Source organism: Mobula birostris, chromosome 9 (genome assembly GCF_030028105.1).
Source record: "Mobula birostris isolate sMobBir1 chromosome 9, sMobBir1.hap1, whole genome shotgun sequence".
Classification (NCBI taxonomy): Eukaryota; Metazoa; Chordata; class Chondrichthyes; order Myliobatiformes; family Myliobatidae; genus Mobula; species Mobula birostris.
The window spans coordinates 87,270,411-87,296,628 of record NC_092378.1 but is presented as its reverse complement, the minus strand read 5'-3'; the positions used below and the strand labels follow the sequence as shown (position 1 = coordinate 87,296,628).

The 26,218-nt window shown below is 40.0% G+C and overlaps 1 protein-coding gene across 7 annotated transcripts in view; it reads right to left on the bottom strand.

Annotated features, from left to right (window-relative positions):
* LOC140202867 (TOM1-like protein 2) overlaps positions 1 to 26,218 on the bottom strand; it is a 180,699-nt gene that overhangs the window by 56,222 nt on the left and 98,259 nt on the right. For 5 of the 7 annotated variants that reach the window (XM_072268363.1, XM_072268364.1, XM_072268367.1 and 2 more), the window contains 7 exons: positions 22,705 to 22,863; positions 20,191 to 20,307; positions 18,383 to 18,516; positions 9,177 to 9,225; positions 8,932 to 9,055; positions 4,923 to 5,052; positions 4,688 to 4,763 (listed from right to left, as the gene is read on the bottom strand). In XM_072268363.1, coding sequence (XP_072124464.1) covers positions 4,688 to 4,763; positions 4,923 to 5,052; positions 8,932 to 9,055; positions 9,177 to 9,225; positions 18,383 to 18,516; positions 20,191 to 20,307; positions 22,705 to 22,863 — 789 coding nt within the window. The other 2 variants (XM_072268368.1, XM_072268365.1) reach the window with 2 other exon arrangements.

Below are 26,218 nucleotides of genomic sequence, written 5' to 3'. Positions count from 1 at the left end.
GAAGACCCCAAACCAGACTATTGTCTTTCAGAAATCTGATCCCTCCTACTTTCCCAAATCTTCCACTGGGCAGAAAGTTACAATTGGCTGACACAACATTCCTAAATTGGACAACATGGCTCCTTGTCTTTAGCTGAAGCCAAAACACTTTTACCAGCAGGACATACTGCTTTTACAGAAAACTGCTAAAATAAAATACCTCACAGCATAGCAGTAAGAATCTTAACCAGGGCATTATAACTGGATAATTATAACTACACAGACAACCACAGGCACAGCAGCGGTTATTTGCTAAAATACAAAAAACACAAATGCAACCAAACATTTGCAATGTTTTAGCACGAACAGGAATCTACAAACACAGTAAATTGTTATCAATTCTCAAATACCATAATTATTCTGAAACAAGCATAAAGAATTCTGTGTAAATTTTGCAAGTTCTCCCTGTGGCTTGTGGGTTATGTTTCATGCTCCAGTTCTCACCAAAATCCCAAAGATTAATTGTTGGTTAACTGCCTATCAGTTAACTATCCCTTAATATTTTGATGTAACAAAAGAATCAAAGGGCAATGACTTGTGGTTGATGGCATATGTTAAGAGTGATTTTTGGGTTTAGCATATTTACATTTAGCAATTGACTTCTCAGCCACCAATCTTCAAATCTGAATGTAAATTGTACATTTAAAATGAACAATAGGTTCCTAAAAGCCATGAATCACACACCAGACAATTGATAAAAAATAATTTAGATGTCTGTGGCGTGGGTGCGAATCAGATGGTGTGAAGCTTGTGTGTAGTTTCAAACAAAGCATTGTAGATATGGAATTATCATTTGATGTTTAACACATAAAATATCGGGCCCCATATTGGGCCCCTGGGACCTTTACACCAAAAATGCCTTGCTTTGTTGAATAAAGAGGTTGCTTCAGAGCTGCCAGTACTTTTCTCCGGTGACTTCATTCATGCAGCAACAGCATGCAAGGGAAAATAAGTTGTGGAAGGGAAAGGGGAAGGTGATTGAGACTGACGGGATAGCTCTGTTGGCATTTAGTATGGGCCCACTGAGCAGAATATCCTCTCTTTGTGCCACAGAATTAGGTATTTTGCTTGAACTCTATTTAAGAAGTTCAAATCTACTTACACAATAGCTATGCTGAAAAGTACAGTACTGTGCAAAAGTCTTGGGCACCCTAGATTTTTTTATGTAAAAGCTGTTTCAGATATGTTTTTGTGTTCTGGATTAGTAAAGATCAAATTTAAGATTTCCAAACATTCATTTTCCAAAATATCAAATGTTGCAGATAATTTCTGTACTTCATTAAAGAAAGTAACATATTAAGTAACAGACCACTTTTCAAATAAAAGCTAAATTACTTTGTAGGTATCTTGCCCAGTGAATGATTAAACAGAAATAACAAACAGGTGCTAATCATCAATGACATGAGTTGAATGAACTAAACTGATTAACTGAAACAGAAATGGTGTACAGGTGTGCGCCGCTTAATGTCCATTTGGACAACGTCTGATCGCATATCCGTCCGTAGTCTCAATCGGAGAACGTGACGTAGCGGATATAACCAATCTCGTGTATCACGCGTCTCTTCAGTGTAGTACCGTTATCTCTCTGTTTTAATTTTCTTTCGAAAATATTACCGTAAAGTGCATCATGGCTTCCAAACGCAGGTTATTCGACCTGAAACTCTTCCAGTGGAACACTATGAGGAAGTTGAGAACAGTGATGTGGATGATCCTGACCATCTCTGATAAATTGTGTGTGATATAGGCTCAGAAAGTATTTACATAAAAGTTTAAAAAGTGAAAAAAATTAAAAAGGTTAAAATGAAATAAAAAATTATAGTGTATGTATGTATTATAGTGTACAGTACACAATTTTAGTGTAAATTCTTGGCTATTTAGTCAATACAGGTACACTACAGTACTCCATATAGGTTTTCTAAGTATATAATATGGTGTTCACACAATGTCCAAATCATATAATGTCCAATTTCACAGAACATATCATGGACATTAAGCAACGCATACCTGTACAAGGAATCAAACTGGAACAGAAATGGGTGTATAAGGAATCAAACTGAGTGAAGGACAACCAACTAAAAGGTGAGGGTGTGGCAGATGTGACTGTTTAACCTTCAAATCATCAATTCTGACAACACGGCAAGAGTAAGCACAGCAACAAGACACAAAGAGGTCATCCTGCATCAGCAAGATCTCTCCCAAGAAGAAATTTTGCTACAGACAGGAGTTCAAAATGTGCTGTCCAAGCTCTTCTGAAGAATCACAAAGTAACAGGCAAGATTGAAGACCAGAAACACAGTGGTCGGCCACAGAAACTGAGTGCAGCTGATGAGAGATACATCAAACTGACATCCCTTCTAAATCAGAAGTCGTCCCACACTGCTATCGGTTCTGAACTCATAGGAACAAATGGAACCTAAGTACACCCCTCTACAGTCTGGAGAAGTCTTATCAGAAGTGTTCTTCATGGAAGAGTTGCTGCCAAAAAGCTGTTCCTCTGGAGTGGAAACAAGCCAAGAAATTTACCTACACAGAAAAACACAAGGATTGGGTGCTGAACAGTGGCAGCAAGTGCTCTAGACAAGTCATAATTTGATTTTTTGTTGGCTCAAACAGGAGGCATTTTGTTCATAGAAGATCTGGAAAGCACTACATGGATGAGTGTCTGCTGCCAACCATGAACATGGCAGAGGTCCCCCTGGCTGTATTTGTGCAAATGAAGTTGGTGATCTGGTCAGAATAATGGAATTCTCAGTGCTGAGAAATAGAAGCAGATTCTCATCTGTCACGCAGTACCCATCAGAGAGGCTTCTGATCAGTCCCCACTTCATTCTGCCACAGGATAATGACCCCAAACACTCTTCCAAGGTCATAAAGAACTATCTTTAGCAAAAAGAAGAACAAGGGTTTCTGCAACAGATGGTACGGCTTCCACAGAGCCCTGTTCACATCATCGAGGCTGCCTGAGATTACCTGCAGGGACAGAAGCAATCGAGACAGCCAAAGTCTTGCACAAGAACTATGGAGGTTGTCTAAGAAGTTTGGAGCAACCTAGCAGCCGAGTTTCTTATAAAACTACATGACAGTGTACCTGAGAGGATGGATGCAGGTTTAAAGGCAAAGGGTGGTCACACCAAAAATTGATTTGATTTAGTTCTTTACTGTTCACTGTTCTTTACAGTAATTTTGATATTTAAGAATGGCAGGGATACAAGGAGATCTGCGCCAAGCTTCGACAGAAAGGGATCGACTCGTTCCTCATATACCCGGTGATTTTGAGAGTGACTATCAAGGGCATAAAGATGTCGTTTAACTCGGCAGAGGAAGCGAAAGAAGCTCTGAAATCATCGGTGCTGGGAGATATGGAAGAAGACCCTGGGCAAAGTCCACCCGCCCTTCAGGAGGAGATGGAACTGCGTTAAGAGCTCAGGCCAGCCTGTATGCGCAATCTAACAGGCACGGGCAAGTTAACGTCCTAGGTGTGAAGTTTTCTGGTTATTCTTTTATTGGAAAGTCATTCATTGCACTTTTGTATTTAGTTAATTAAGGGGCCAATTGTTTCTGAGTATTGCAGGTCAGAGTTTTAAGGTAATGGCTCAATTAACTTGTTAGTACAAGGATAACATGGTAAGGTGATATAAGTCCGCCCAGATTTACTTTTTATCTTTTTCTTTCTACGGTGATACTCAATACACCCAAATGTCATACTTCATCAAGAATGAAGCTGAAAAACAGCAGTTTGTTCTGAATAACTTTAGAACATTATGTCTCCAGTAGACTTGATTACGTTCCTGGCCGCTAGATAAGACTTCACTGGCGCCATCACTAAGCGACGGTCTATTAAAACAACAGTTTCTCGCAAGAGTTCTGTTGGGGGTCTTGATTATGTGTTATACTATATTTGAGACGGAAATAGTTTTAATTATATAGGTTAACGGGTTTGTCCAGGTTTTTTTTCTTGTCTCTTTGGTATGATTGTCTATGAGAACTGCTTTGCCTTTCTAATTTGTTGCTGCTAGAGGGGGGTGGTTAATGTTGATGTTCGGTGTCTGACATTGCTAAGTGACACTCACAGATGTTACAAAGTAAAGGGTTGAATGCGAGGGGTGATGGGAGGTGGGGTGGGAACTTACAACAACAGATCCAAGGGAAGATGAGCAACACAGATAAATTAGAAACATCTAAATGATGATTCCCACCTTTCCCTTACGGAAAAAACACGCAAAGTCTGGCTGGCAGGCCTGACTGCAGCTAAGAAGATTGTAGTCCAGTGTTGGAAACCTCCCCGTGATATTTCAAATACTCACTGGCTTCGGACCTTTTTGGACATTTCTTACCCGGAACTTTCATCAGCAAGAGTAAATGATGCCCGACCAAACACAATCTTAATGTGGACAAATTTGATATCTAACTTAAAAGACCTTTTGTTAAAATAGGAATGCTTTGTCTGTGTATGCACTACTATTCAGTTGGTTGGTGGAGGAGGAGGGATGGGGGGGAGAGAGGGGTGGAGGGGGGATGGTGATAAAGGCTGGGGGGGTGGCTGGGATAAACAGTCAAAATGTAATTGTCAATTGGTTGTATTGAATGTAATTTGTTGGTGTTGCAATAAAAAGTTAGTAATAAAAAAAAACAAAGTTGAAGTTCTTACCTCTGTTGCATTATTTTCCTGATCTTCAAGAGTAGTTGCCAATCCTCCAGCTGACTGTGAGTCTGTGTACATTACACTACAACCAAGAAAATTATTTCAAATATTCAAAGTAGATTTGGTATCCAGTGGATTAACTCTTCATTGTAAGTAATAAATCATTAACTCTGCATTGTAAGTACTGCATATATTCACAGTTAGATGTCAAAATGCTCAGATACTGAAGCAAAGGACTTACTTTTGGTGCTGATCAGCCAGGGAACAGCTTCTAGTTTGTGGAAACATATCAAAGTTAGCAGAGTCATGAGTGTCCAGATGGCAATTGGGCAAAGAACTTAGGGTTCCACTAACACTATCTGTACCCAGATCTGGAAGAAAAATTACAGAGGCAGTTATATTAACACAGGGAAGTTCAAGTTCCAAGTTTATTGTCATTCAACCGCATACATACATACATACATACTGCCAACTCAAACGACATTCCTCCAGACCAAGACACACAACACAGTATATATAACTCACACATGACATACAAGGTAATATAACCACAAATAAATTATCAAATAATGTGCATTTATGACACAAGTCAAAAATTAAACAGTATACACTACTGATGCTTCATGCATGAAGAGACCTGGACCTGGGTGGTGGCAAGAAGTTCTGTAACCTCAGGGCCTGGGAGAAGAAGCTGTTTCTCATCCTAAGTCTTTGCCCTAATACTCCGGTACCTCTTCCCTAATGTTAGGGGTTCAAAGAGTTTACGAGACAAATAGTAGGGAACACTGACAATGATAAGGGCCCTGTGTACACAATGCTCCTGATAAATATCTCGGATGTGTGGAAGAGAGCCCCCAATGATCCTCTCAGCAGTGGTTGCAAACCTTTCTAGGGTCTTGTAGTCAGATACCTTGCAATTCCTGTACCAGACTGTGATGCAGCTGGTCAAAACACTCATTTAGTGCTCTTATAAAAATTGGTTAGAATGTGGGAGGCAGCCTGCCTCAATCTGCTCAGGAAGTGAAGATGCTGCTGTGCTTTCTTGGCCTAAGAGGTGGTGTTGAGGGTTGAGGTGAGATCGTCCATTATGTGCACACCCAGAAACTTGGTGCTCTTAACTCTCTCCTGGAAGTAGCAGTTTATGTGCAGTGAGGAGTGGTCAGCCTGTACCTTCCTAAAGTTCACAACCATCCTTTTAGCCTTGTCCACATTAAGAATCAAGTTGTTGTGCTCGCACCATTCTACCAGCCATCCTACCTCCTCTCTGTATGCCGTTTTGTCATTATTGTTAATGAGGCTTATAGTAGACATCAGTAGATAAGCTGTCTCCAGAGATAGAGACAGAAAGATCTAGAAAGGGGGGGGAGGTGTCGGAAATGGACCAGGTAAACTTGAGGGCAGGGTGAAAGTTGGAGGCAAAGTTAATGAAGTCAACGAGTTCTGCATGCGTGCAGGAAGCAGCGCCAATGCAGTCATCGATGTAGCGAAGGAAAAGTGGGGGATAGATACCAGAATAGGCTTAGAACATAGATTGTTCCACAAAGCCAACAAAAAGGCAGGCATAGCTGGGACCCATACGGGTGCCCATGGCTACACCTTTAGTTTGGAGGAAGTGGGAAGAGCCAAAGGAGAAATTATTAAGAGTAAAGACTAATTCCGCTAGACGGAGCAGAGTGGTGGTAGAGGGGAACTGGTTAGGTCTGGAATCCAAAAAGAAGCGGACAGCTTTGAGACCTTCCTGATGGGGGATGGACGTATATAGGGACTGGACATCCATGGTGAAAATAAAGCGGTGGGGGCCGGGGAACTTAAAATCATCGAACAAGTGCTACACATGCCCTTACACTTCCTCCCTCACTACCATTCGGGGCCCCAGACAGTCCTTCCAGCTGAGGTGACACTTCACCTGTGAGTCGGCTGGGGTGATATACTGCGTCCGGTGCTCCTGATGCGGTCTTCTATATATTGGCGAGACCTGACGCAGACTGGGAGATCATTCTGCTGAACACCTACGCTCTGTCCGCCAGAGAAAGCAGGATCTCCCAGTGGCCATACATTTTAATTCCACATCCCATTCCCATTCTGATATGTCTATCCACGGCCTCCTCTGCTGTAAAAATGAAGCCGCACTCAGGTTGGAGGAACAACACCTTATATTCCGTCTGGGTAGCCTGCAACCTGATGGCACGAACATTGACTTCTCAAACTTCTGCTAATGCCCCACCTCCCCTTCATACCCCATCCGTTATTTATTTATTTATATATACACATTCTTCTTTTCTCTCTCCTTTTTCTCCCTCTGTCCTTCTCACTTTCCCCCTTGCCCATCCTCTGGGCTTCCCCCCTCCCCCTTTTCTTTCTCCCTAGGCCTCCTGTCCCATGATCCTCTCATATCCCTTTTGCCAATCAACTTTCCAGCTCTTGGCTCCATCCCTCCCCCTCCTGTCTTCTCCTATCATTTTGGATCTCCCCTCCCCCTCCCACTTTCAAATCTCTTACTAGCTCTTCTTTCAGTTAGTCCTGACGAAGGGTCTCAGCCCGAAACAGCAACTGTACCCCTTCCTAGAGATGCTGCCTGGCCTGCTGCGTTCACCAGCAACTTTTATGTGAGTTGCTCAGAACACATGTACTCTGTCATCAAAGAATTTGAGAAAAGATGCATCTTTGTCTTATCTATAGTATTTAATTTGAAAGCATAAAAAAATATAATAAGGAATAGTTGCCAATATCTTCAGGACTCAAATATTACAGAAACAAAAATACCTCATTTTACAGGACTGTGGAGATCTATTAACTCAGATAAGTAAGGTCTACTTTGTATATTACACTTTGTTGAAGATGTGTTGCAATTATTAATAATTGACGGAGGATGAGAGGTGACCTGATAGAGCTGTACAAGATGATGAGAGGCATTGATCGTGTGGATAGTCAGAAATTTTTTCCCAGGGCTGAAATGGCTAGCACGAGAGGGCACAGTTTTAAGGTGCTTGGAAGTAGGTACAGAGGAGATATCAGGGGTAAGTTTTTTATGCAGAGAGTGGTGAGTGTGCGGAATGGGCTGCTGGCGACGGTGGTGGAGGTAGATACGATAGGCTCTTTTAAGAGACTCCTGGACAGGTGTATGGAGCTCAGAAAAATAGAGGGCTATGGGTATTCCTAGGTAATTTCTAAGGACATGTTCAGCACAGCTTTGTGGGCCGAAGGACCTAATCATGCTGTAGGTTCTATGTTTCTAAATGTAAACCACATATCATAGTGAAAAACTATGCTCCCGAACTCAGCCAAAATGAACAGTAGCCCAGTTTACTTTATACTTTATTGTCGCCAAACAATTGATACTAGAACATACAATCATCACAGCGATATTTGATTCTGCGCTTGCCGTGCTCTGGATTACAAATATTAAATATTAAAAATAGTAAAATTAGTAAATATTAAAAATTTAAATTATAAATCATAAATAGAAAATAGAAACATGGAAAGTAAGGTAGTGCAAAAAACCGAGAGGCAGGTCCGGATATTTGGAGGGTACGGCCCAGATCCCGGTCAGGATCCATTCAGCAGTCTTATCACAGTTGGAAAGAAGCTGTTCCCAAATCTGGCCGTACGAGTCTTCAAGATTCTGAGCCTTCTCCCGGAGGGAAAAGGGACGAAAAGTGTGTTGGCTGGGTGGGTCATGTCCTTGATTATCCTGGCAGCACTGCTCCGACAGCGTGCGGTGTAAAGTGAGTCCAAGGACGGAAGATTGGTTTGTGTGATGTGCTGCGCCGTGTTCACGATCTCCTGAAGCTTCTTTCGGTCTTGGACAGGACAACTTCCATACCAGGTTGTGATGCACCCTAGAAGAATGCTTTTTACGGTGCATCTATAAAAATTAGTGAGGGTTTTAGGGGACAGCCCAAATTTCTTTAGTCTTCTCAGGAAGTAAAGGCACTGGTGGGCCTCCTTGACAGTGGACTCTGCTTGGTTGGACCAAGTTAGGTCATTTGTGATTTTGACCCCGAGGAACTTAAAGCTTTTGACCTGTTCCATTTGCGCACCACCGATGTAAATTGGTTTGAGTTTACTTTATCTGCAGTCACCAATAATGACACAATCTGTACTTCCCAGAGTCAAATTCTTTCCACTTGGTTAGTTAAGATTTCAATACTTTTAATACTGAGACTCTAAATAAGAATTAGCAAATCTGGTCAAATTTTGGTTGGTTTAGATAATCTGACTAAAAATATAAAACAAAATAGTTTATTTACCTAGACCAGCAAGCTGTGAAGACAGACTAGGTGCAGCCATGTTACCAACCATTGGGCTGACAACTGCAGGGGACCCTGGACCCAAGTCTATTAGATTATCTGTATCTGTAACCTCATTCAAGACCTGAGTAAATAGGAAGGAAAGAGAATGTATGAACTTGTTAGAATTTCTCAGCCCATGAAAGTGTTTGCAATTATTTTCTCAGAACAATTAAATTTCATTAATTTGCATAGTGAGCACTTACACTGTCTTCTGTATTTGGACTTACACATCCCGTCCTGCATCGCTCAAATCTGCACAGAAAACAAAAATTACAAAAAGTTTATGTTATCTTCAAAGGCTGGCGCATCTCAATAATGCGTGCTTAGCCAACTGCTCTACTCTCTCTACATCCAAAATTGTGTGGCTAGGCACAGCCACCTATAATTGCCAATGACACAACTATAGCTGACAGAATTTTAGATGGTGTTGAGGAGGTGTACAGGAGTGAGATACATCAGCTGTTTGAGTGGTATCACAGCAACAACTTTGCAACGTCAGTAAGATCAAAGAATTGATTGTGGACATTATGAAGGTGAAATTGAAAGAATACACACCAGACCTCATCGAGGGATCAGAAGTGGAAAGGGTGAGCAGATGGGAATCAACATCTCTGAGGATCTATTCTGGGCCTAATATATTAATGCAATTACAAGGAAGGCATAACAGTGGCTATATTTCATTAGGAGTTTGAAGAGAATCGGGATGTCACCAAAGACACTCGCAAATTTCAGAATCAGAATCAGGTTTATTATCACTGGCATGTGATATGAAATTTGTTAACTTAGCAGCAGCAGTTCAATGCAATACGTAATCTAGAAGAGAAAAAAATAATAAATTAAATTAAAAAAAAAATAATCAGGTAAATTAATTACAGTATATGTATATTGAATAAATTTTAAAAAGTGCAAAAAAAAACTAGAAATACTGTATATCAAAAAAAAGTGAGCTAGTGTCCAAGGGTTCCATGTCCATTTAAGAACCGGATGGCAGAGGGGAAGAAGCTGTTCCTGAATTTTACATGGAGAGGATTCTAACTGGTTGCATCACTATCTATTATGGAGGGGCCACTGCAAAGGATCGGAAAAAGATGTAGAAAATTGTAAACTCAGCTAGCTCCATCTGGGGCACTAGCCTCCCCAGTACTGAGGATGCCTTCAAAAAGACAGTATCTATCATTAAGGACCCCCATCACCCAGGACATGTTTTCTTCTCATTGTTACCACAAAGGAAGAGATACAGGAGCTTGAAGACCCACACTCAATGGTTCAGGAATAGCTTTTCTCCTTCGCTATCAAATTTCTGAATGAATAATGAACCCATGAACACATAGTTCAGTATTTTTCCCTCCTTAGCACTATTTATTTCATTTTATATATATACACACACATAATGTTGTATATATATTGAATCTGATTCTGATCATCTCCCACCACATTTCCTCCATTGTTCTGTCCTGAATTCTGTTATGAATATCTCCCCATTAAAAAGAAAACAACAACAAAGCCTGCAGCTGGCTTCTACCTAGATCTGGAGCATCATTTATAGATTTGGTCTAAGTAAGTATTATAACAGTGCATTCCATTTACCACTGTTCTTCCCTCTATATCATTGGGAGAAACATCCAACTTCAATTTCATTTTAAAATCTTTTTTATTAATTATTATTGAAAATCAACAAAAATACATTAAAGGAATCAAGTCAACATTTCAATATGTACAATAAGAATTAAATTATCAAATAACTGATTAACAAAGCTAAACAATATATCAATAATAATAAGAAAAAATAAAATGTTAAAACTTTTTTTTTGGAAAAAGAAAGAAGAGAAAAAGAACTCCTAATAACTAAAACCATAAACACCCTATTAACAGAAAAAAACCCCCAAAAAAACCCATTGGGAGCACAACCCCGGAGCTATACGCCATACAAGCTTCCATAAAAGAAAAACATCAATCCGCCAACTCAAATCCATTTAAACAAGAATCAGAAGGGGACCATCTTAATGAACTCAAATCAAATGATAGTTGTGGGCAAAAGAACCCCACCTTTTCTCAAAGTCAAATCAAGGATCAAAAGTTCAACTTCTGATTTGCTCCAAATTAAGAGATAACATCACCTGAGAGAACCATTGTATCAAGGTGGGAGCAGAGGCATCTTTCCATTTCAATAAAATAGCCCTTCTGGCCAATAATGTGACAAATACAATTACATGTTGATCTGATATAGAAATACCATGAATATATTGAAGGATTATACTGAATAAAACTGTCAATTTATTAGGTTGTAAATTAACTTTTAAAGCTTTAGAAATTGTAGAGAAAATAGATTTCCAATACTGTTTCAATACAAAACACGACCAAAACATATGTGTCAATGTAGCTGTCTCAGTTTTACATCTATCACACTGACTATCAACATTAGGAAATATTTTAGACAGTCTCTCCTTTGTCAAATAGTAACGATGTACAATTTTAAATTGAATTAAAGAGTGACTGGCACAAATCGAAGAAGAGTTAACCAACTTCAAATTCGCAACCAATCCTCTGTTACTATTCCAAACAGAAGATGAAATAATAGAATCAACCTGATCAAAAAACTTCTTAGTTTAAAAAAAAGTATTTTGAAATACATATAAAAATTTTGGTAAAATCATCATTTTAACTGCATGAATTCGACCAGCTAACGAAAGTGTAAGTGGATTCCATCTACAAAATAATTGCTTCATAAAATCACTAAAGGAACTAAATTAGTTCTATAAAGGTCTCCATAATTTTTAGTGATGATAATACCTAAATATTTAAAAGAATCCGTAACTTTAAAAGGAATGTCATCATATATAGAAGCAGAATCATTTAGAGGAAATAATTCACTTTTATAAATAATTATATATATAATTCACATACATGGCCTCCTCTACTGCCATGATGAGGCTAAACTCAGGTTGGAGGAGCAACACCGCATATGCCGTCTAGGTAGTCTCCAGCCCCTTGGTACGAACCTAGAATTCTCCAACTTCCGGTAATTCCCTCCCCCTCTCCCTATGTCACTCTGCCCCCTCCCCCAGCTGCCTACCACCTCCCTCTTGGTTCCGCCTCCTTCTACTACCCATTGTGTTTTCCCCTATTCTTTCTTCACCTTTCCTGCCTATCACCTCCCTGCCTCCCTTCCCCCACCCTTTTATCTTTCCCCTTACTGGTTCTTCTCCTGGAACCTACCAGCCTTCTCCTTCTCACCCTCCCCCCACCTTCTTTATAGGGCCTCTGCCCCTTCCCCCTACAGTCCTGACGAAGGGTTCCGGCCTGAAACGTCGACCGATCTTTTCCACTGATGCTGCCCGACCTGCTGAGTTCCTCCAGCATGTTGTGAATGTTGCTATGGCCCCAGCATCAGCAGATTATTTTGTGTTCACTTTTTAAAGGTTTAGTTTATATCCCAAAAACTTTCCAAATTCATTTAATAATTTCAATAAACTAGGAATGGATTCTTCAGGATTCGAAACATAAACTAAGAGATCATCAGCATAAAGGGAGATCTTATGAATAGTCCCATTTATGGAAATTCTTTGAATATTCTTTGAGCTTCAAGAAGTGCAATAGCCAAAGGTTCCAACACCAAATTAAATAACAGGACTTAATGGACATCCTTGTCTCGTACCCCGCGAAAGTCGAAAAAAAGATCTGCAATTATTAGTAATAACAGTAGCAATAGGGCTTTTATATATCATTCTAATCCACTTATTAAAATTAGTACCAAAGTTGAATTTCTCTAAAACGTTAAATAAGTAATTCCATTCAACCCTATCAAATGCCTTTTCAGCATCAAGAGAAACAACACATTGGGGAGTCTTAGAAAGGGATGAGTATATAACATTTAGGGTTATACGAAGGATCTCGGCCTGAAACGTCGACTGCACCTCTTCCTAGAGATGCTGCCTGGCCTGCTGCGTTCACCAGCAACTTTGATGTGTGTTGCTTGAATTTCCAGCATCTGCAGAATTCCTGTTGTTTGAGTATATAACATTTAACAGTCTCCGAGTATTAGAGAGGGAATAACGGACTTTTATAAAACCTGTTTGGTCCTGAGAATTAATTTTAACTAGAATATCCTCCAGTCGATTAGCCATTATTTTTGAAAGAATTTTAGCATCCACATTTAATAATGAAATAGGTCTATATATGAAGCGCAGTCAGTAGGGTCTTCATCTTTCTTAAGAACTAAAGAAATAGAAGCTTCATAAAATGTGGGAGGTAACTCTCTGAACAAAAAGGAATCTTTAAGCGTTTCCAACATATATGGAGAAAGCAATTTTTCAATTTTTTTATAAAATCCTACAGAAAAACCATCCAATCCAGGAGCTTTACCAGACTGTCCTGAATTCTGTTATGAATATATCTCCCCATTAAAAAGAAAACAACAACAAAGCCTGCAGCTGGCTTCTACCTAGATCTGGAGCATCATTTATAGATTTGGTCTAAGTAAGTATTATAACAGCGCATTCCATTTACCACTGTTCTTCCCTCTATATCATTGGGAGAAATATCCAACTTCAATTTCGTGGAAATCTTCTTTCGGAACTTTTCTCTAACATCAAGTAAATTGTGCACGTCCGTACTCTTAAGAGATAGAATTAAGTAGGCACACCTGCATCTTCTCTCTTCATGCAACAGTAACACAATGATTTTCAGAAATATCTGTGCAAATGATAAGCAACTAATTATGGTTCTTCGGTGACATATTAACAATAAATACACCTAGAAATAAGAACAAATTGAATCTCTTTGTTGGAGTAGAGAAATAAGGTAAACATTTAAATAGGCACCAACAGCAAATTCACATTTCTACATGTCACTGTTCTGCAAATAAATTGGAAAATATTTTGTCATGGTGTAACATCTATGCCTTTTCCTGCCCCACTGAACTTGTGTCCACATATCTTGACTCCATTTTGTCCTCCCTGGTTCAGTCCCATCCCATCTACATCCACATTTCACATGCTCTCTACCACTTCAACAACTTTTCATTCCCTTGCCCTGAATGCCTAAAATTATGGATGTCCAGTCTCTACATATTTTCAGCCCTATTAGGAAAGCCTTCAGGCTCTCTACTTTTTTCTGGACAACAGACCTGACCAGTTCCCCCCTCTTCATCTGTGGAACTTCTACTTGGCCTCATCAATTTCTTCTTCAGTTCCTCCCATGTACTAAGAACCAAACATGTAGCCATGGACACTCACACAGGCCCCAACTACATCTGCCTTTTTACTGGCAATGTGGAATAGTCCATGTTCCAAAATTATGCTGGTAATGATCCCCAACTCTTTCTCCATGACATGAATGCTGCTTCCTGCACCTATGATGAGCTTGTCAATTTCATCAACTTTGCTTCTGACTTCCATTCTGTCCTCAAATTTACTTGGTCCATCTCTGACATCTCTCTCCCCTTTCTTGACTTCTCAGTCTCCATCTCCAGAGACATACTATCTATCAACATCTTTTATAAGCCCGCTGATTCTCACATTTATTTTGACCATACCTTCTCCCACCCTGCCTTTCCCTTCTCTTATTTCCTCTGCTACATCTGTTCTCAGGTTGGAGCTTTCCATGCCAGAATATTCTTTCTTTCTTTTTAAATCTTTTTATTGAATTAGTACACAAAAGGTAAAACATATAGAAACTAATACACTGTTGCGATATAAATTTACAAGAGATATTAATACATAAAAAACAATACAAACAGTGCAGTTTAGTTATGAAATAACGAGGTAATATAGTAGTATACTAATTTTCCATATATATCAATAAAGAGAAGAAACCCCCCCCCCCCCCAAAAAAAATCCCACCGTGCAACTAACCTAAAAAGCAAAGCAAAGCTAGCTAGGTACCAAGTAGAGTTAAACAACTTAAACAATCACGTCCTCAAACCCGACCTCCATTAATAACAGTTAAAAACCAAGACGGGAATGTGAATATGGTCAAAGAGAAAAAAAGAAGTTACATTAAATGAAAATGTTGAATAAAAGATCTCCAGGTCTGTTCAAATGATGCCAGAATATTCAATTGTCAGAAAATGTATTTCCCTTCCACCACTATTGATGTTGCCCTCACCCATATCTCCTTCATTTCCTGTAAGTATGCTTCACCCCATCACCCCTCAACTTAACAGAAATAAGGTTTTTTTATCCTCTCCTATCACCTCACAAGCTTCTATATCCAACGTTGTTCTCCATTTCCAATGACATCCCCAACACACCCCCTCCCCGTCTTCTGCTCTCCTGACCTTATGATCTGTCCATCACCTCCTCCAGGATCCCCACCTCCTTCCCTTTATCAGATTCTTTCTTCTGCAGTCCTTTACTTCTTCCACCTATCACCTCCCAGCTTCACACATCATCCCCCCTCCTCCACCCACCCAATGTCCCCCTCATTGGTTCCACTTATCATCTGTCAGTATGTACTTCTCCATCACACCTAACCTTGTTATTCTGGCCTCTGCCCCCTTTCTTTCCAGTCCTGATAAAGGATCTCCACTCAAAATGTTGACTCTTTATTTCTCTCCATAGTGTTGAGTTCCTTTAGCATTTGGTGTGTATTGCCCACATACCCACCACTCTGTGTAAAAAGTTCCCCCTCATTCAACTTTAAAACTTCCCCTAACTTTAAAAGCATATTCTCTGGTGTTTGACGTTTCTACCTTAAGGGAAATGATTCTGTCTACTATGCTTCTCAATTTAAAAACCTCTTCCAGGTCCCCCCTCCGGCATGATTCCTATGAAAATCAACTCAAGTTTGTCCAACTTTTCCTTATAGTACATATCCTCTAAGCCAGGCAACATCCTGATAACTCAGCTCAACACTCTTTCCACAGTCTCCACACCCACCTTGTAATGGAGTGACCAGAACTGCACACTATTCTCCAATTGTGGTCTGGCTAAATTTTTAGGCACCTGAGCATGAATTTCTTATAGTCAACCACTGAGCAAAACCATGACAAATGCCTTCTTTACCACTTTATCCACTTACATAGCCACTTTCAGTAGACTCCAAGATACCTCTGGACTTCAGTGCTGTTTGGGACAGACCATAAACTGTATACCTTCTCCTTTCTTTGACCATCCTAAGTGCCACACCTCACAATTGCCCAGATTAAATTCCACCTGCCATTTCGCTGCACATTTCTGCAACTGATCTATATCCCTGCATTCGTTGATTTGTCGTTTACATTCTCCAGAACTCCATCATTCTTACTGTCACCCGCAAACTTCTTAATCCACCCATCTACAGTACTGTGCAAAGTCTTGTATATAGCTAGGATGCATTAAGACTTTTGCACAGTATTATTTATTATATCTTTCTAATTCCAAAATAACACAATTGAATTGAATTGACTTTATTACTTGCTTCCTTCATATACAGGAGGAGCAAAAATATTTACATTATGTCTCCGTCTAAATGAGCAATGTGGAATTTATAGTAACTTACAATAAATAGTATGTACAGCAGGACAGTCAATATAACATAGAAATACAATTGCATCAGCATGAATTAATCAGTTTGATGTCCTGGTGGAAGAAGCTGTCCTGGAATCTGTTGGTCCTGACTTTTATGCTGCGGTACCGTTTCCTGGCTGGTAGGAACTCAAACAGTTTGTGGCTGGGGTAACTTGGGTCCCCAATGATCCTTCGGGCCCTTTTTACACACCCGTCTTTGTAAATGTCCTGAATAGTGGTAAGTTCACATCTACAGATGCACTGGGCTGTCCGCACCACTTTCTGCAGAGTCCTGCAATTGAGGGAAGTACAGTTCCCATACCAGGCAGTGATGCAGCCAGTCAGGATGCTCTCAATTGTGCCTCTGTAGAAAGTTCTTAGGATTTGAGGGCTTATACCAAACTTCTTCAACTGTCTGAGGTGAAAGAAGTGCTGCTGTGCCTTTTTCACCACACAGCTGGTATGTACAGACAACGTGAGATCCTTGGTGATGTGTATGCCGAGGAACTTAAAGCTGTTCACCCTCTCAACCCCAGATCCATTGATATCAATGGGGGTTAGCCTGTCTCCATTCCTCCTGCTCCTTTGTTTCTGCAACATTGAGGGAGAGATTTTTTCTTGACACCACTGTGTTAGGGTGATGACTTCTTCTCTGTACGCTAATACAAACCTAAGTACTCTTATTTGTTTCCCAACTATCTTCCTATTTTAACCAATATAGAGTACTGTGCAAAAGTCTTAGGCACCCCTTAGCTATATATGTGTCCAAGCCATATGCTCAGTACTGTACATTTTCATTCAAATCACTGACATATAACAACAGCACCAATCCTTGAAGAAAACCACCAGTTACATAACTCCAATCTGAATTACAGCCTTCCACCTCTACTCTCTGTCTTCTATGGGTAATCCATCACGAATCCAAACTTGCAATTTACCTTGGATGCCATGGATCTTTATCTTCTGAATCAACCTATCATGACAGACCTTATGAAACATCTTACAAAAATCCATATGTGCAACATCCATGAGGATGTTGTCACCTCACTGAAAAACTTAATCAAGTTAGTAGGACATGACTTGTCCCACATAAATCCATGCTGACTGTCCCCCACCAAGGCCATGGTTTTCCAAATGCACATAAATCCTTCCTCTAAGAATTTTCTCCAATAGCTTCCCTACCACTGACCTGAGGTTCACTGGCCTATAGCTACCTGGATTATTCCAATTTCTCTTCTTGAGCAAAGGTGCAATGTTTGCTACTCTCCAGTCCACCAGAACCTTGCCTGTTGCTTGTAAGTTCACAAAGATCCTTTGTCAAAGCCTCAGCAATGTTCTCACTTACTTCTTTCAATATTCTGGGATATATTGAACATTTCTTATTTAAAGCAAAAATCAATAGTTTTGGAGGAACTCAGCAGATCAGCCAGCACCTGTGGAGGCAGAGGGATAAATGATGTTTTAGGTCAAGACTCTGCGTCAGGACCTGCAATCAGCAGCTTGTTTTTAGTTCCAAATTCCAGTTTCTGCATTTCTCTTGTGTTTCTATCTCGTATTTCAGCTTGATCTATCATGGAATTTCTGATCATCTCTGATTACATTATTTTGCATTAATAATTCCTGATCATAGATAACCAATCAAGGGAAGTAATATTTTCCTGTTCTACAAGTTTAAAATCCTAAGTCTCTACTTATCCCTCTCTGCTCCAGATTGAGTAAACCCATAGCTGCTGCTTCTCTTGTAAATCAGTCTTAAATTCAGAAAGCTCAGCAATTCTAATGTCTGTAGTTACAAACCACATGACAGAATCAGTTAGTAGTGTTCAAGAACCACGATGAAGATATGCAAATTTTGATATTTTGACATCATGCTCACCTTCTTACAAATAAGAAAATTCTTTTGTACAAAACTACTCATTCACCTTTCATATCGAAGGAAAACATTATTAAGATCATCATTGACATGCAAAAGTTCCTTGGTGATCTCTTCATTGGTTACATTGGACAGAAGTTCAACGATTCTTTGTTGCATCGCTCTGCAGGTACGATTTAGTTCCTTGTTCAAAGAGCAAAAATATGTTTAATATTTCATTGCTACTTGAAATACAGTAAAACATCTTTCTATTTCAAACAGTATTTTACTAAATGAAGATCATCAATAGGGATGGGGGGAGGAGGAGGGTTTGAAAAGAGGTTTTGCTTTTCCCTTTTCAGTATTACAGCAAACAGTTGTAGCCCAGATAATGACCAAGTACCAAAACATCCCTTCAGGTTGTACGAATCATTTTTTATTTCTCATGTGAATCATGTTTTGACTTTTCAGTTAACTTGTCAATTCAACAGTTGACCTGTGGTGAATTACAGTGTATCTTTGCACAACGGGGCTAGAGGTCAAGACTGCCTGGACGCAACACTATGGGACCACGTAGAAGGCTGGATAACGATTTGAAAAGGATTAAAGTAAATTATACAGGTAAAAATCAAGGGTATGAACTCTGCGTAGATGGTACTAATTTTAAAGTGAGCACAAGTATAAACGTTGATTCAAGTACAACATTTTAGAGGACTATTTACTTCTTATAGGGACTGTATCCAGGTTGTCACAGACTCAAAGAGAGGGAAGCAGGCCACTCAGCCCACCATGTCCATGCTAACAAGTGGGTACTTCGCCATATTAATCACATTTTCCAGTATATGGTCCATAATCTTCCATGCCTAGGTGAATCAAGTGCTTATCTAGACACCTCTTAAATGTCCTAGTGTCTTGGCTTCCATCACTCTAGCAATTCATTCTGGGTTCTCACCACTCTCTTTGTGCAAAAGTTCTACTTCAGGTCCCCTGCGAATCGCTTACCTCTTAACCTAAATCTCTATTTTGTTGTTTTATTCAGCTCTGATAAGGAAGAAAGGTTATCACATTCTAAAATACCTACGCCTCTCATAACTTGCATCTATCAATTATATCCCCTCTTAACCTCCTCTTTTCCAGGGAAAACAAACCTAGCCTCCCTAGTCTTTACTCATGTTTAAGATGCTCCCAAACAACATCCTGGTGTATTTCATGTGCACCTTCCCCAGCACTATCACATCCTTTCTATGGTGTGGTGACCAGAATTGCATGTAGTATTCCAGCAGAGGTCTGACCAATGTTTTATATTTTCTTTCCAATATCTCCCCTATTACTAATGTGAGGCTCACAGGTCTGTAATTATTAGACTTTACCCCATTGCCCTTCTTGATAAACGGGAGCACATTTACCATCCTCCAGTTATCTGGTACTTCACTTTTGACCAAAGTTCTAAAAATCTCAGGCAGAACCAATAACCTCTTCCCTTGTCCTCCACGGCAACCCAGATAATTTCATCTGGTTACAGAGAAAAATGCTAATCCGCTCAAATAACCTCAATCACATGTTCAATCACAAGATCAGTTGTGGTGAAAAGTTAGCTAGTACTCCTAATAAGTTTCAAACAATTGAGATTATGTCTGAACTTGAAAACTTAGAAACTGAAACATTCTTAAAAGTTAGAAGTACTTGGGGTTCCCAACCCTTTTTATGCCATGGAACCCAACATTAACCAAGGGGTCAGTAGACCCCAGGTTGGGAACCCCTAGTTTAGACAATTTGGCCTGGAGATGAATAAAAATGGTTGTAAACTTTAAGGAAAAAGACCATACATTGTGCCATACAGTGATGTAAATGCAACTAACAAAATTTTAGTAATCTCACCTGAAGCAGCTCCAAGTCCGATTGATTTTCCTCCCCAGGGACTGTTTCAGTCAACATCTCAGACATTACTTTTGTATTTCCACGGACAACATCCAACTCACTGCGTAACCTGGCAAGCTGCCATACATAAATTCAATTTAAACCTCTTAGATTAGCTCAATGCAGCAAACACTGCTATGCAGAAATAGACTCACCCTCAAATTGAAAACACATGAGAATACAGAACATAGAACAGTCTCTTCAGCCCATGATGTTCTGCTGACCATTCAACCTATTTCAACATCAATCTAACCCTTCCATCCCATACAGCCTCCATTTTTCTTTTATCCTTGTGCTTATCTAAGGGTCTCTTCAATGTTGCTAATATATCTGCCTATATCACCACCTCTGGCGATGCATTCCATGCACTTAAAACATCTGTATTTTAAGGCTTAAAGGTCTGTGTGAAATACCTACCTCTGGCATTCCCCGTATATGTTCCTCCAATCACCTTAAAATTATGCTCCTTTGTATTAGTTATTTTTGCCCTGGGAAAAAGTCTCTGGCAATCCACTTGATCCATGCCTCTTATCATCTTGTACACCTCTATCAAGTCACCTCTCATCCTCCTTCTCTCTAAAGAGAAAAGCTCTGGCTTACTCAGCCTTTCCTCCTAATCCAGGCGGCATTCTGGTAAATCTCCTTTACACTCTCTCTGAAGCTTCCACGTTCTTCCTATGAGGTGATCAGAACCGAACACAATACCCCAAGTGTGGTCTAACCAGTTTTATGAAGCTGTGGCTTTTGAACTCAATCTCCAACTAATGAAGGCCTACAAACCATATACCTTCTTAACCACCCTATCAACTTGAGAAGCAACTTTGAGGGCTCTATGGATGTGGACCCCAAAATCCTGCTGTTTCTCCATACTGCTAAGAATCCTGTCATTAATCTTGTACTGTCTTCGAGATTGACTTTCCAAACTTTATCACTTCACACTTCTCTGGATTGGACTCCATCTTGCACTGTTCAGCCCAGCTTTGCGTTTTATCAATGTCCTATTGTAACCTATGACAACCTTCTACATTGTCCACAACACTACGAACCTTTGAGTCATCTGCAAATTTACTAACCCACCCTTTCATTTCCTCATCTAAGTTATGCATAAAAATGATAAAGATTAGGGGTCCCAGAGTAGATCCCTGTGGGAAATCACTAGTCACAAACCTCTAGGCAGAATATGCTTCATCTACTACCACACTCTGCCTTCTGTGGGCAAGCCAATTACAAATTCACGCAGTCAAGTTTCCCCGGATCCCATGCTTCCTGGCTTTTTAAATGAGCCTACCATGGGGAACCTTGTTAAACGCTTTACATATAAGCAACACACAAAAATTGCTGGAGGAACTCAGCAGACCAAGCAGCACTTATGGAAAAGAGTACAGTTGTCGTTTTGGGCCAAGACCCTTCAGCGGTTCTGGAAAAGAAGATGAAGAGTCAGTATAAGAATGTGGGGGAGGGTGATGTAACGAACTGGAAAGTTGGTGAAAGAGATACAGGGCTGGAGAAGGGAGAATCTGATAGGAGAGGACAGAGGGCTATGCAAGAAAGAAAAGGGGGAGGAGTACCAGAGGAAGGTGATGATCAGGTAAGGAGATAGGGTGAGAGGGGGAAATGGGAATGGGGAATAGTGAAGGAGGGGCTGAATTATCGGAAGTTCGAGAAATTGATGTTCATGCCATCAGGTTGGAGGCTACATAGACAGAATATAATGTGTTGCTCCTCCAACCTGATGACATAAACATCCATTTCTCAAATTTCCAGTAACCCACCCCTCTCACCATTCCCCACTCTCATTTCTTTCTCTCACCCTATCTCCTTACCTGCCCATCACCTTCCTCTGGTGCTCCTCCTTTTTTTCTTTCTTCCATGGCCTTCTGTCCTCTTCTATCAGGTTCCCCCTTCTCCAGCCCTGTATCTCTTTCACCAATCTATTTCCCAGCTCTTTACCTCACCTGTCCCCCACTCCTGGTTTCACCTATCATCTTGTGTTTCTTCCTCCCCCCCCCCCACCCATCTTCTAACTCCCACTCCACTTCTTTTTCTCCAGTCCTGATGAAGGGTCTTTGCCTGAAAAGTCAACTGTACTCTTTTCCAAAGGTGCTACCTGGCCTGCTGAGTTCCTCTACCATTTTGTGTGTGTTACTTAGATTTCCAGTAACCGTAGATTTTCTCTTGTTTGTGATTGGCCTTAGCACATCCACTGCTCTAGCTTCATCAATATTTTTGTTTGGTCACTTCCTCAGCAAAACAACCATTCCACCACACTATTCATATCCATTTTTTTGGCAGGGCATCTTAAGATAGATATGATAGGTTCAGAATCACACTGGTAGTTAGCCATAAAAGGAACAAGAATTGATACGAAGTATTCCATTATTTATTCCTTGAAGTGCAATCACCACAGGTAAAAGGTGGGTTAAGCCCATGTAAGATGATTATTAACTATAAAAACATTTATATAGATTTTCATACCTGCTCAACATTTGCAGTGATAGGTCTAGATAAAAGGCTTTGAGGGACTGAATAGCCAGTCAGGGTGCTGGGTGCCAATAAGAAGTTTTTTGTGGAACTGGCTTTCTGCAAGGATTGAGGTACTGGTTTGTTCATTGCAGGATCAACCTCAGGAACACACTACAATAGAAAAACATTCAGAATAATATGTGACGATGCTTAGAGGTTAATAGCTTCTATTTCTGCATAAACATTTTGTAAGTTCTAATAACTGGATAGCAGTGAAAGAAGCAACAAAAGGAAAAAGCATAATTGACATCCTGACGAATTATCTGCTGCAATTACATTGATCAAGAACAAGATTGATTAGATAAACCTCTGTACAGTCCTCCTGCCTTCACAATGATGATGCCCTCCATGTTGTGGCAATACCAAGCTAAGTAAAAGAGATTCAGAACAGATCTGACTGAGACAAAGGTTCACAACCACATTCACCCAGTCCATCCATATTAATTCCAGCTTCCAGGACTTAGCCCCTAGTTTTCTGTGCCTAGGGGATTTAAATGCTCATCTAGAAACGTCTCAGAGACACAGTCATGGACGCTGATTCCAGCACTCGCTCAAAGCAGTACATTCTAGATACAGTATGTTCCACTTACTAGGCGAAAAAGGTCTCCATTCCAGATCTCCTCTAGATCTCTTATCCCTCACCTTCAATCTGCCATTCCTCAGCCCCTGTCACGAACACAACATCACTTTTAGCCAAGTCCACACTGTCAACTCCTCTACCAGTTTTAGACACAAGGGATTCTGTAGGTATTTGAGATATTGAGCAACACACTTGAAATGCTAGAGGAACTCAGCAGGTCAGGCAGCATCTATGGAAAGAAATAAACAGTGGTCATTTCAGGCTGACATTCCTGATAAAGGGTCTCGGACTGAAATGTCATTTGTTTTTTTCTCTTCATAGATGCTGTCTGATCTGCTGAGTTCCTCCAGCACTTTGTTAGTGTTGCTCCACCAGTCTGAGGGTCCTCTATAAACTTGTTGATAGTGCCTCTTACATCTGCATCCAAATCATTCACACAAATTACAATGAGCAAGAGTCCCAATTCTTGTGGAACACCACTGGCCACAGGATCCATGCACACAAAAAATCCTCCACCATTGTTTTCCTGTTAACAAACTTTCTCAAAAACTTCAATCATATTGGTCAGTCAAGATATGTTCTCGACAAAGCTATGCTGGTCATCTCTAATAAACCTTTCTAAATCATTACTAATCCTGACCCTCAAAATTTTTCCAATAGTTTTTGTTCTATTGACGTTGGGCTCATAGGCTTTTCCCTGGTGTCCTCCTGGAAAAGACGTATCAAATCTGTTGATCTCAAGCCATATGATACCTCATTTATGGCCTGCAAAGATTTAATTTGTAACTAGCAACACATAATTTCACATGTATGAGCAGTGCAAAACCGTAACCTCACTTCTCTTACAATCAAACCAAAGTATTGATGAGTGTAGAACACGCAGAGCAACACTACGATGATCTAGCTCATCAAAGAAGCCAGTCTTCAGACAGTTTAGTTCATTCTATATAACATCAAGAAATGGCTGAACACCCTGGATACAGCAAACACAACAGAGGCAACATCAAGCAACACACACAAAATGCTGGGGAAACTCAGCAGGCCAGACAGCATCTATGGAAAAGAACAACATCATCACTATATTGATGAAGACATACTCCAGAACTGGATATCTAGCAGTTACAATTAAAACAGTAGCATTTTTTTGACATGTGGAATGCTTTTCAGCTTGTCATTAACAAGTAGACATCAGGTTTCACCAAGACTTCTTTGCAGCCTTAAGCAAAAAAACTGAGTGTCTTAACATTAAGGAAATATTTGATTAAATTTGGCTTCATATGTATAAAAATGGTTGTGGATGCACAGCAATCTTCTCAACACCTCCGCACATTCCCCCAACTCCTGGATGTCCCTACAGGTGGTATTACCATCTTCAGTTGCTTCACCAAGAACCACACCCACATTATAATATCAGGGATTCTTGCAAAAACATTAATATTGCAACCTCAGGAAAAAAAAGTATGTTATTGTCTGAACTTCATAACAGGGAACAGCACATGTAAAGCACTGACCATCTAACAGGAGAGCTTATGCACCCTATTCTTGATGTTCAATGATACTCTACTAAACCCTGAAAATTAGGGTTGCTAATATTATGACACAAGAATAAGGGGCAGTTGTTGCAGGGTTTTTCCCTAGTTGTTTCTCTGTACCATGAAACAGATTGTCCAAGCTTGACAGTATTTATAACTATCAGTATTTATAACCTTCTCAAACTGGAAACTATCTGGAAAGCTGCAGGTGCCTACCTATAGCTCTTCATCCTTCTCCTAACACAACCCAAGTCAGAGATCTTCTTACATCAATGAGCTCTCCAAAGTCTGAAAGTCAGCAGGGTCTCCTAGCTACCAGTACAGATAATAAACACAAAGTCCTGCTGAAAATTCTTGACCCAAAACGTCAACTGTACTCTTTTCCATAGATGCCACCTGGCCTGCTGAGTTTCTCCAGCATTTTGTGTGTTGCTTGGATTTCCAGCATCTGCAGATTTTCTCATTTGTAATTGTAGTACAGATATCTGATGATTGGTAGAGGCATGCCTGTGTCTTTTAAAATGCAAGCAAAATAGTAGTCTCATCCTTACCCTCCTGGCTTTCAAATTTATGCAGTCTTTGTCTCAAAAGTCTGGTGGCAGATGAGGGCCTGGCCTCTAACTTCTGGAGTGACTTATATGGCAGATACACTAGTGAAATTTAAGAGACTACTAGACAGGTATATGGAGGAATTTAAGGTGGGGGGTTATATGGGAGGCAGGGTTTAAGGGTCGGCACAACATTGTGGGTCAAAGGGCCTGTACTGTGCTGTATGTTCTATGTTCTATAAAAAAACGTTAAAAGCTTATGTCGAAAAGCCAAAGAAGAATGGTTAAACCAGGAATGTGAGCAACTAGAAAGAATCCCTATTACTGATCCAAAAAGGGTACATCAACAAATCAAGAATATCACTGGTAAAAAACTCCTCTGTTCTTCAGGTGGATGTTTGATTTGGAAAAAGATAAGATTATGAACAGATGGACTGAGTATATTCAGGAATTGTTTGAAGATGATCGAGGCGAAAAACCAGAAATTAAGAAGAACATTGAAGGTCTAAGTATTTTAAAATCTGAAGTTTGTAATGCAATAACTAAGATGAAGAAAGGAAAGGCAGCAGGTCCTGATTAATTTGTAATAGAACAAATTATCGCCCTTGAAGATTATGGAATTGAAAAACTTACTGATGTAATCAATGACATTTATGAGACTGGAATAATACCAGAAGAGATGAAAAAATCAGTATCTATCACTCTTCCTAAGAAACCTGGAGCAAGAGAATGAGAATTACATAGGACCATAAGTTTAATGAGTCATATCACTAAGATACTTCTAAGAATTTTGATGACAAGAGCTA